Here is a 12124-nt window from a genome sequence, read left to right as displayed (position 1 = left end):
TAGCCACTGTCATACCCGCTTTGTAACTACATCAATACGTTGGGCCCTGGATAAATTGTCAGATGTTGACACCCAAGAACTTGAAATTGCTCACCCTTTCAATCCTGATGCCTTGAGGACTGGTGTGTTACCTCGTCTTACCCTTCCTGAAGTCCACAATCAATTCCTTGGTCTTAGTGACGTTGGGTCCAAGGTGCCGTAGCAACACCATTCAACCATCTCACTTCTGAATGGCGCTTCATCGCCATCTGAAATTCTGCCAACCTTAGTTGTATTAGCGGCAAATTTATAAACGGTGTTTGAGCTGGTCTTAGCCATGCAATTGTGGGTGTAGAGAGAGTAGAGCAGTGGGCTAAGCATGCATCCTTGAGGTGCACCAGTGTTGAGTGTGGAGATATTATTTCTGATCCGGACGGCTGGCCTCTCGGTGAGGAAGTGAAGGGTCCAGTTGCATAAGGAGGTACAGAGGCTCAGGTTTTGGAGCCTCATATTACCGATATCCTTGGATATTTAATTCCCAATCCTCTACACCCTGCAACTACATTTCAGTAATAGCTACTAAATCATCCCCCTTTATACTGAATTGCGCCACAAGTTCATTGACCTTGTTACAAATACCATGGGCATTCAGATAAAGTGCCCTTACATTCATTGTGCTTTTAAAATCTAGTAATCGTTGTCTCTTATGTGCTTGACTTTTATGCACTCCTTTTCTTTTCTCTTTTTTATCCTTTGCTTTTACTTTATCCACACTTTTCTCTTACTTTATCCATACTTCTCCAATCTGTTGGACCCACTCCCATGCTATTTAGTTCAAAGCCCTATCCACAACCCTAGTTATGTGATTCACCAGGATCCAGGTCCCATCATGGTTCAGGTGGAGCCCGTCCCAATGGAACAGTTCCCTCCTTCCCCAATACTAGTGCCATTTTCCCATGAATTCAAACCCATTTCTTCCACACCAATCCTTGAGCCACACATTTAACACTCTAATCTTCTTAACCCTGTGCCAATTTGCACATAGCTGAGGTAGTAATCCAGAGATTACCACCTTTGTGGTTCTGCTTTTTAATTTAACCCCTTTATGCCCTGGGACAGTACAGAGGGAACTTTACTCTAAACTGCAACAGAGCTGGAGCATCTGTTGCCATCACAGACATCCAAACATTTCACTCTTTCAAAAATTAATCAATATTAACTCTTACTACACGGTTCCAGATCGCTCCCTGTTTACTCTGCAGGTCAGGAGTGAGCCGTACATACTGAGCAGTCACCATCGTATTTCCAGAAATGTCCCAGAAAGTACCGGAACTTGAAGCTCCCAAACCTAGAAGAAAAACACAACCTCTTAAGAGTGAAGGAATCCACAAAAAAAATCCCTTCAGGTTGGCTTCTCGGCAAGCCCCACTGGAGCCTTAGACTGACGAGGAGAGAAGAGGCTTTAAAAGCCATTTTAGATACAAGGAAGTAATATTAAGATTACTTTATATAATGGATTGCAATTACAATAAAAAGGAGAGGATTTAGACTTGTACTTTGGCAAATGTAAAGAGAAAGGTGGCATGGTAGCAGAGCGGTTGACATAACGCTATTACAGTCCTAGCAACCCAGGTTCTATTCCCGCCAGTGTCAGTAGAGAATTTGCACATTCTCTCCATGACTGCATGGATTTCCTCCAGGTACTCCGGTTTCTTCCCACATTCCAACAGGTAGTTAGGAAGGCTCAGCACATCACTGGGACTCAACTACCAGACCTGGAGACAACCTACAAATCTCAATGCCTATGGCGCACTCGTAACATCAAAGACCCATCCCATGCCGGACACTCAATCTCCTGCTATCTGGTAGGAGATACAGAAACATCTTAGCCAAGACAGTAAGACTGAAAAACAGCTTCTTCCCCAGCAACACACACAAAATGCTGGAGGAACTCAGCAGACCAGGTAGCGTCTAAGGAAAAAAGTACAGTCGACGTTTTTGTTGTACAGCTGAGTAATGCTACACCCTAGCTTGCCAATGGCCTTTGAGGGCAATGGACAATCAAAGTTACTTGTTGCATGTAAATATGGGAATTTATTTTTAACTAAGCCACACCTCATGCATAGTAAATATCTGTTTTGCACGGACTGAAGTAACACAGCAATCTCGTTATCTTCAGCAATGACAATAAAGTTCAAAAGACATACGGGTGAGTCGGTTAATTGGTCACATGGGTGTAACTGGGCGGTGCGGGCTCATTATGCTGGAAGGGCCTGTTTCCGTGCTGCATCTGTAAATTTAAAAATTAATATAAAGTTTGGACATTGGACCATGCTGTATATCTAAATACAAATAAAAGGTTCTTTTACACAACGACAGGTCTGAAGGGGTCTGTTACAAAATTCAACTGGACTCCTTACACATAGAGTCAAGAGGAAGACACTTACACACCAGCATGGGAGTAGCATTTAAAATCTGCACAGATTGAATTTAATACAATGTTGAGTAACTGTTAACAGCATAAGGAACTTTTTAAGCACAAGGGAGAAACCACATCTTGGAATAAATTAACAGCAAAGGCTTAGGGCAATCACAGGGAGTGGGATTACCATCACAGGTAAACAGATACAATCCTTCCTTCGATGCCAACTCTTCCTTCAAAGCAGCTGTGTCAAACATAGACAAAGTCACGGCATTTTGATCATCAGAGCTGTGAGAGTTAAACCCCATCCAGACACTTCAACTCAAAATCTATCATAGAACTCCAAGGAAGCAGTTGATATCTCATACAAAGGCACAATCTACTGATGAACGGAAGTGATCCCATAGCATTGTTTTGTAGAGCAATGATTAAGTCATCTAGATTGCTGCTCATTATTCACAAAGGTCCCTGTTCCTTCTTAGGGCATCTTTCATTTGTCAATCCCAACATTCCAATAATCCTCAGATACAACACAAGATGTCTTCTTCCTGTATAGCATTTATGGCCCTCTATTCCCTTCATATCTAAAAGCCCCTTAACCCCCAACAAACTGCCTGTCACCACTACCATCCCGATAGCCCATTCTTGGCAACTTCTGCTCTGTGCATGAAAAATCTTGCCCCTCACATTGCCTTTAAATTCCCCCCCACCAAACTAAAAAGCACGTCCTTTGGTGTTTAATGTTTCTACCCATTGAAAAGAGAATCCGAGTCGGAGATGTTGGTCCAGAAGAGTGCACCACCAGGAAGAGCAAGGATACTGCACCGAACCCAAAAAGCTCCCAAGCCTCTGGTAGAAGGCCCGAGACGAAAACTACACATACACACCACCCAGGGGGGAGGAGAGAAGGTCATTATAAATTATCTTGTGATTGGGATAGGATTAAACCTGGCCCCACACACACACACACACTTTAATCCTAGCCTGATCACAGAACAATTTATAATAACCAATAAACTTACCATTACTTGCACTGTGAGAGGAAACCAGGAGAACATACAAATTTCTCACAAGCAGTGGCAGGAATTGAACCCTGAGTTGTTGGTACTGTAAAGTGTTGTACTACCCACTATGCTACTGTCAATACTGTCAATAATTTTTTTTAAAAACCTTCATCAAGTCTCAAGATTCAAGATTCAAAAACTTTATTGTCATTCTAACCGTACATCAGCTCTGCAGGGCAGAATGAGACAGCGTTTCCCAGGGGCAAGTGCAACCGTAACATAACAAACGCAACATTAAATAATAAACACAACAGCCACATGTCGGTTAAAATCAAGTTATAAGTGTCCAAAGCAGAATCAGGTAGAGCAGCTATTTAGCAGTCTGACTGCCTGTGGGAGGAAGCTGTTTAGTGGCCTTGTGGTTTTTGTTTTGATGCTCCTGTAACGTCTGCCTGATGGCAGAACAAACAGTTTATAGAGAGGGTGTGAGGGGTCTTTAATGATGCACCGTGTCTTCTGGAGGCATCAGCTCTGAAAGAGGTCTTGGTCAGAAGGTAGTGAGACCCCCAATAACCTTCTCTGCTCCCCTAACCAAGGCTTTTTTGTCAGCAGCACTGCAGCTGGAGTACCAGGTTGTGATGCAAAAGGTCAGCACACTCTCAACACGCCTCTGTAGAATGTAGTTAAGATGTTAGTGGGGAGTGATGCTTGTTTAAGTTCCCTCAGAAAGTGCAATCTCTGCTGGGCCCATTTCACAATCCCAGTGGTGTTCCTGCTCCTCTTGGACTTCAGCACGTTGGAACAACACAAGTTTGCCTGCCTTTCCTTACAGCTGACATCCTCTAATCCAGACTGTAGTTCAACTTTTTAAGAAAAGTTTGAAAAATACATGGATCTCAAGCATGTAACACATACTGTACCTACTTTGATATTTTTTTACTTTGACTTTGGATGAGGGAAGTATGGAGGGCTGTGGTCTGGGTGCAGATAGTTGTGAATAGGCAGAAAGTGGCCTTTCTCTAGGACTGTTTGGCTAAATGAGTGGTTCAGCACAGAGCTATTGCTCCTCTGTCCGAGGAAGGTTGAGAAGGTTCTGCCTTTGCTCTGGCTCTGGTGTTGCTGATGAGGACCCACAGATCCTTTCACAGATGCCAGAAGGGATAGGCAGATGGGCAGTTTTGAGGTAGTGTGCTTCTTCCCTGATTCATGTTTCCGGAGGCCCTGAGTAACATCTTGTGCATTCACGGTCCAGAGATTGGCTGGAATGCATGGGGGATATTGCATTCTTCCCTATTCCCCTCACAGGTGATTTTGAGGACAACCTATAAGCCTTTCCTCTGCCACCTGGTAATCTCATCTCAAGAGAAAACAGGAGAATAGTATCAGATATGCAAGTGATGTAGACTGACAACAGAGCAGACCCTCAGGGCATCAATAATGCGGGATGCTGGAGTTGAGAGGATGTCGCCGTACCATTCCAGTAGGTTGGAATGATTCAGTAAATACATCCCCAGTGGTTTCTCTCCAAAGACAACCACTGACTTCTGCAATAAGGCTGTTCTAATAATTTCTTCTAAGATACTAGTATGACTACTAGAATGGCCCTTCCTAGCTCAGGGCCTGTGGTAGGTGACTTTCCATGGTTGTGTCTTTCTGATTTTTCTCTCAATTTTTGTCTTAATATTTTAAGTTATGGCATAACACAGTATGCTATATTCTAACTGTTGTCTCTAAGGAGTTTGCACATTCTCCCCATACTTAATGGGTTTCCTCCCACATTCTAAAGAAATACAGGTTTGTAAGGGTCAGTAAGTTGTTGGCACTGAAAGCATGGTGACACTTGTGGGCTGCCCCCAGCACATGCTCAGACTGTGTTGGCCAATGACACAAATGATGCATTTCAATGTTCGCTGTACAAATAAAGTATCACATTCAAAGGTATTTCCAATCTTTCACTGCTACAGTCGGTAGTTCCCACCTGTTTCAAAAGGGCAACAGTTATACCAGTGCCCAAGAACAGCAGCATGAGCTGCCTCGATAACCATCGTCCAGTAGCACTCACATCTATGGTGATGAAATACTTTGAAAGGCTGGACAGGGCTAGAATCAACATCAGTCTCAAGGACCGAGACTCACTACAATTTGCCTATCGCCACTAAAGCAGGCGCAATCTCAATGGCTCTCAACTCAGCCTTGGATCACCTGGACAATAGAAATGCCTGCATCATGCTGGTGTTTATCGTATATAGCTCAGCATTTAACACCATCATTCCTACAGTTCAGATCGAAAAGCAGCACATAGGCTTCTTTACCTCACTCTGCAACTGGATCCTCGATGCCTAACCAGGAAACCACAATCTGTGTGGATCGGAAATGACATCTCCATCTCACTGATAATTAACACTGGTGCTCTACAGAAATGCGTACTCTCTTTTAAACCCATCAATGTGTGGCTAGGCATAGCTCAAATGTCATCTACAAGTTTGCTGATGATACAACCACTGTTGGTAGAATTTCAGATGGTACCAGAAGGACGTACAGGAGCGAGATATACCAGTTAGTCAAGTGGTGTTGCAGCAACAACCTTGCACTCAGTGTCAGCAAGACCAAAGAGCTGATTTGTGGACTTCAGGAAGGGTAAGATGAGGGAACACAAACCTACCCTCAGAGAGGAATCAGAGGTGGAGAGAGTGAGCAATTTCAAGTTCCTGGGTGTCAAAATCTCTGAAGACCTAACCCGGACACAACACAATGACGCAGCTATGAAGGCGACAAGACAGTGGCTACATTTCATTAGGAGTGTGAAAAGATTTGGTTTGTCAACTAAACCACTTGAAACCTCCTATTGATGTACTGTGGAGAGTATGAGAGTATAACTGGTGACATCACCATCTGGTATTGGGGGGGGGGGGGGGGGAGGGCGGGCTCCTGCACAAGATTGAAATAAGAATCAGAATCAGGTTTATTATCACTGACATGTGTCGTGAAATTTGTTAACTTAGCAGTAGCAGTTCAATACATGATAAATATAGAAGAAAACAAAATGAAATAATAAATCAATCAAGTTGCAGAAACTTGTAAAATTAGTCAGCTGTATCATGGTACCAGCCTTCTCAGTATCCAAGACATCTTCAAGGAGCAGTGCCTTAGGAAGGCAGCATCTATCATTCAGGATCCCCACAACCCAGAACATGTCCTCCTCACACTTCTACCATCAAGAAGGAGGTACAGAAGTCTGAAGGCACACACTCAGCAGTTCAGGAACAGCTTCTTCCCCTATGCCATCAGATTTCTAAATGCACATTGAACCCATGAACAGTACCTCAGTACTTTTTATTTCTGTTATTTTGCACTACTTGTTTATCTTAATCATTTAATTAATTTATATGCAGACATTTATTGTTGATGGATGGCATACAGGAGGGGACCAATGTTTTGTGGACATTGGGAACAAGTCCCATTGGCCTGAAAGTTACATTAAACAAGCTGGGGATATATTTGCATCTCCAAAAAATACACCAATACCAGTGTGGTCTGTGCACTGCTGGGATATGACTAAAAACATTAATAACCAATTGTGGAAAAGTACTCATAGACCAGGCACTGCTCGATGGATAAGGCAGATGTTATCAAGTCTCCCATTGGAAAGGATAACCGATATATTAAGGTCTAAACAGCAGATATTCAGGAATATATGGAGACCCTTCATTAACTATGTCAAGGATTTGGACTTAACAGAAGATTAAAAGAGTATTACCTTCTGTACACAATGCAGCTACCAAAATTTGTAGAAAATTTATATTATTTATTTATTGATTTTTGAATTGTATTATAAATACCTGTTAAATTTTACATTTTCTATATATAATCACTTGTTGAAATAGGAGAAGCATTTTTTAGTGATTTTTTTGTGTATGTTGTCTTGTTTGTTGTGTTGATGCAGCAACTTCTGTATTTTCTGAATAATAAAGTATAGGAAGGTATAAGCTGTATTTCATGGTATTAAAATGCAAATAAGCATATTGTGGCAAAAAAATTAGTAACTTTTTTTCTGTGGTAAAGCATCACTGCAAACAATGAAGGGGTGAGCGAAGGCAAAGCTGACTCAAGAGAAGAGCCGTCCTGGTTAGAGCATAACGTGTCAGGCTCTGACATGGTGTCGGAGTAGGGGGCAGAGCTGGAGTGAGCAATTCAGAGAGGGATCGAGGTGGAGGAGTTGCAATGCCCATCCAGCTAAACCGGGAGCGAGGTTGGATCAATCCAAGTGCTCAGTCAATTTGGAAAGGTCAAGAACAGCTTTAAGCTGGGTGGCAAGGACTAGGCCCAGAGCATATTACTGCGGCGGGGCCCAGGTCCTAGAACGCAGCACGATCTGAGGTTTGGGCGACTTGAATGCCAGCTGGATAGACTGGAAAGGCAGGCTGTCGAGACAATTCCACTCACTCTCCCACAATGTTCACTCCTCTCTCCACAGCACTGACGCCGTGGGACTGCTTCAGCTGCTATGCACTTAGTGTCTGCGAGCTTCACAGCGATTCCCCACTGTGTGATAAATTTAGACAGAGGTTATGGGCTTACTACACCTGCCCCTGGATTTGAGTCTGTGGACTCAATTTGGTTCACAATGCTGTTGCTTGCGTGATTTGTGTTTTCTCCCCCTCTCCTCCTCCTCCTCTGCGCTTTGGGTGTTGGTCTTTTTTTTAAATTTCGATTTCTTTCAGGTTTCTTACTTAGTGACAGCCTGTTAACAGAAGAATCTCAAGGTTGCATAAGTTATACATACGTTGATAATAAATGTACATTGAACTCCTAAGGTTGGGGTTCTCTTATAACAGAGGCAATGCAAGTCCTCAGCTCTGCTGATCAGCTCCTTTCCGTGGAGTTCGTGTGGAGATAAGGACGTGTTGCAGAAAGAAGGTGTTGGAAGCATGACACAGGTTTGACACCAGAATGCACTAAGATTTCATCTGGTGTGCATCCGTTGGCTGGGATTACATCTTGTCAACATGAAACAAATATAGTGAGAACTCATTCATAAATGAGAAAATCTGCAGGTGCTAGAAATCTAAGCAACGCACGTAAAATGCTGGGGAACTCAGCAGGCCAGACAGCATCAATGGAAAAGTGTACAGTCGATGTTTCAGGCTGAGACCAGTGAGAACCAATTTATTTATTTTTTGAAAGTACAAAAGGCTTCTGAATTTCAGCTTCAGATTTATTTCTCACACCTATATTGAAGCATAGAGTAAAATGTGCTGTTAGCATTAACAACCAACGCATCCAAGGATATGCTGGGGGCAGCCCACAAGTGCCACCACTCATTCCAGCTCCAACATAGCATGCCCTCAAGATTCAGCAGAATAACACAAATAACAACAACAGCTTAATAAGCCCCTTTCCCATACACATGCCTCCAGCTTCAAGTCGAGCCACAACTGGGCCTCAGGCCTCTGACTACCCAATGGCTTGACGATTTAGTGATGACTTTCACTTAGGAGACTCAGCATGGTAGCCCCACAGTTCCTGTAGTCGGAGTTCCCTCCTTTCTGGTCACAATGACAGCATCTCCAAAATATCCGTCTCTTTAAGATATGGACACCGAGGTTGTGGGTTTGTGACTGAAGTTCCTCAGAGGTAATTTTTTCAAAACTTCAACAGGGATGTAGTTTGTTCCCAGAGTCTTCTTTCTGACTGTTTGTCAGTCAGGAGTGGTAACAAGGCTGAACTACAGAGACTGCTGTAGTACAGAGTGATTGAGAAGGTTTTCAAAGTGTTCTTTCTGACCACCTCACTATCCCAAATGAATTCACCTCATACTTGGTCTTCGATAAGCTGTGCCCACGGGCAAATGGTCTATAACTGGCTGAAGAACTGACAAACGTTCAAGCCATCAGCGAGACCAGTCAGCCGATGCTTTATCTATCCGCCATCTGTCAATGTTGCAGAAGAATTGCAATACATGAGTGAAGCTGTCTCAGCTCAACCTTGTGGGACCTGTGCAGAGATACAGTGTTGGTTTCCTCCCCTGTATTTGCCACAGAGAGAGTAACAAACCAGGCTTATTCCAGTGATGGGATCTGTCGTAAGAGGGGAGGTCAAGTCAGAATAGTTTCTCGTTTCCTTCATGCAAAAACAACTATAGATGACCGTAATGGACAATACTTAGTGATTAAAGGCTTGACAGAGTAGGTTTCCTCCAGCTGAGATGTTCAGAATCTGGAGTCAGTCTCAGAGTATTATTATCATCATCACTTGGGACTGGAATGAATCGAAACAGAGTGGTGACCGTCTGGAATTCTCTGCCCAACAGTTTTCTTTGTCAATACATCTCGTCATTTTATTTGTCATTTCTAACAAAGAACTCAATACGAGCAAGAGGATCGAAAGTCTACATGAAGCAGATGAGTCAAGGCCACAGCACAGTGGCACAAGTCCTCCTACTTCAGCAGTGACACTCCCAGGCTGATGCAAAGAAAATAAAGCAGTGTTGCTCCAGATCCCAACACCCAGCTCTGGAAATGGCCCCGCCTACCCACCCTCCTCCTCAAATGGCAATTTTCACTTCAGTGTTGCTTTCTCCGGAAAGAACAGCCAAACATCCAATACACAACACTAGTATGGGCATGGCTGAAAACAGTGGTGATCTTGTAGCAGCCAGGGCACTTGACATCCATGAAATAGGAATTTGGGCTCTGCACCAAACTCTTTGGGGGGGGGGGGGGGAAGTGGAGTGGAAAGTCGGTGAATAACTTAAAAGCTGTTTGATATGTCTGGATGTTAAAGGAATAATGGGATATGAGGATTTGGCAGAAAAATCAGGCTTGATCCTTGATGGTGGCACACGTTCAAGGCAACAACTGGCCAAATCCACCTCCTACTTAAAGAAAAATTAGTTGCATTAGTCCAATTTACATTGAGACATACAGTGAAAACGCATCTCCTGCATCAACGAGCAACACAGTCCAAGGATGTGCTGGGGGCAGCCTGCAAGTGTCCCCATGCTTCCAGCGCCAACATAGCATGCCCACAACTCACTAACCCATGTGTCCTTGGGAGGAAACCAGAGCCGCTGGAGGAAAGCCAAGCGGTCACAGGGAGAACGTACAAACTTCTTTCAGATGGCAGCAGGAGTTGAACCCTGATTGCCAGCACAGTTACCGCTGATTACGCTAACCGCTAAGCTACCATGCCACCAACGTGCCATATGCAAATTTACTCAGTGCTAATTAACCACTGGATTTCCCAATAACACAACTTCAGAAAGGGTCACTGGTTGCAAAGCAACTTGGTGTTTACATAAAAAAACAAACAATTCCACACACTCATCACTTTCTTGATGAGGAGGTTTCTAGCTGTCAAGACCTTATTTTGCTAACTCCCAGTTCTGCAGTGGTCTGTCTATTTTTTGGGGGATAATGAATAACGATTTTAAAGATAAATTTTCACATGACAGGTGTAAGCCTGGGAGATCCTGGTGTAATTGCATTTTTTTTTACAGACTCTTCAGTGATTTTGCGTATCAGAAGCACACGTACACCCAAGCTTGCATCCGATAGGCAACACAAACCTGTTGTCTACAAGTGCCCAGGTCTTTGCCAATTTGCCCCAGAGCCCTGCGCTGCGCCAACACGCCACTGGGATTTGGCACGCTTTCTGTTGGATTGTTTACCATGAGGTGCCGGTGGGAAGCTCTTACCCTGGTAGGGCTTCGTCAGGCTGTGCTCTCGCTTCAGGTACTCCTCTGTCCCCGAGTCACCCCGGCCCAGCGTGCAGAAAGCCAGCCAGAGCAAAGCCATCCGCAGAACATAACAACCCCCTAACAGCGCCATGTTGCTTCAATGGAGCGGCGGTCGCCACAGAAGGAAATCCCACATCGCGCCGCCACTCATTGGCTGCCGGCTGCCAAGCGCTGGAATTCCTACATATTATTGGTCCTTGGCGACGTCTATCACTGCTAACCATGGCAACGCCGTCCCGCCTACTCATTCAGCAACCATTGGACGTCTTCCCCGAGCGTCATGTTTTCCTTTCCTGGAGCAGCAACTGATTGGCTACGAGCGACGCTCATCATATGCCATCGGATGCCCGGCGTGAGGCTCGGACGGAGGGCCACTCCTGCCCATTTACCTCCATTCGGGGCCCCAAACGGGCCTTCCTGGCGAGGCGAGGCTTCGCCTGCGGTTATCCATTGTGTCCGCTGCTCCCGATGCAGCCTCCTCTATACTGATGAGACCCGTCGTAAATCGAGGGATTTTACCGGTTTGGCAAACGTTTGATTCCCATTCCTATTCCCGGTCTTCCGAGGATGAGACCACCCTCGGGTGGCCTCCAAACTGATGACATGAGTATCGATTTCTCCTGGTAAATAAAAATCCCTCCCGCTCCCTCCTCTCTTCTATTCCCCATTCTGTCTCGCCGCCTGTCACATCCTCCTCCTTCCCTTGCCCCTATAGTCCACTCTCCTCTCCTGTCAGATTCCTTCCCCTCCAGCCCGTTACCTTTCCCACCCACCTAGCTATCCTCCTTCCCCCTCACTCCACCTTTTTATTCTGGCAGTCCTAAAGCCCGTCCGCTGTTTATTCATTTCCATAGATGCGACTCGACCTGCTGAGTTCCTCCAGCATTTTGTGTCTGTTGCTTTGGATTTCCAGCATCCGCAGACTTTCTTGGATTTAAGTTAATTTATTAATCTGTTCTGTTGTAGTTCTTCTGAAAAATG

At 44.5% G+C, this 12124-nt stretch overlaps 1 protein-coding gene across 2 annotated transcripts in view; it reads right to left on the bottom strand.

The window, feature by feature from the left end:
• Positions 1–11271, bottom strand: part of LOC132390711 (VIP36-like protein) — a 34714-nt gene extending 23443 nt beyond the window's left edge. For both annotated transcript variants that reach the window (XM_059963276.1, XM_059963270.1), the window contains exons 1-2: positions 11102–11271; positions 1206–1327 (exon numbers count right to left, since the gene is read on the bottom strand). In XM_059963276.1, coding sequence (XP_059819259.1) covers positions 1206–1327; positions 11102–11234 — 255 coding nt within the window. In that variant the 5' untranslated portion in view covers positions 11235–11271. The remainder of the gene's footprint in view (positions 1–1205; positions 1328–11101) is intronic.
• Positions 11272–12124: the final 853 nt, after the last annotated feature.

This window comes from Hypanus sabinus, chromosome 1, assembly GCF_030144855.1.
Source record: "Hypanus sabinus isolate sHypSab1 chromosome 1, sHypSab1.hap1, whole genome shotgun sequence".
In the NCBI taxonomy this organism is placed as follows: domain Eukaryota; kingdom Metazoa; phylum Chordata; class Chondrichthyes; order Myliobatiformes; family Dasyatidae; genus Hypanus; species Hypanus sabinus.
Note: the sequence above shows the minus strand (reverse complement) of the source record. Positions and strands in the feature narration are given on the sequence as shown.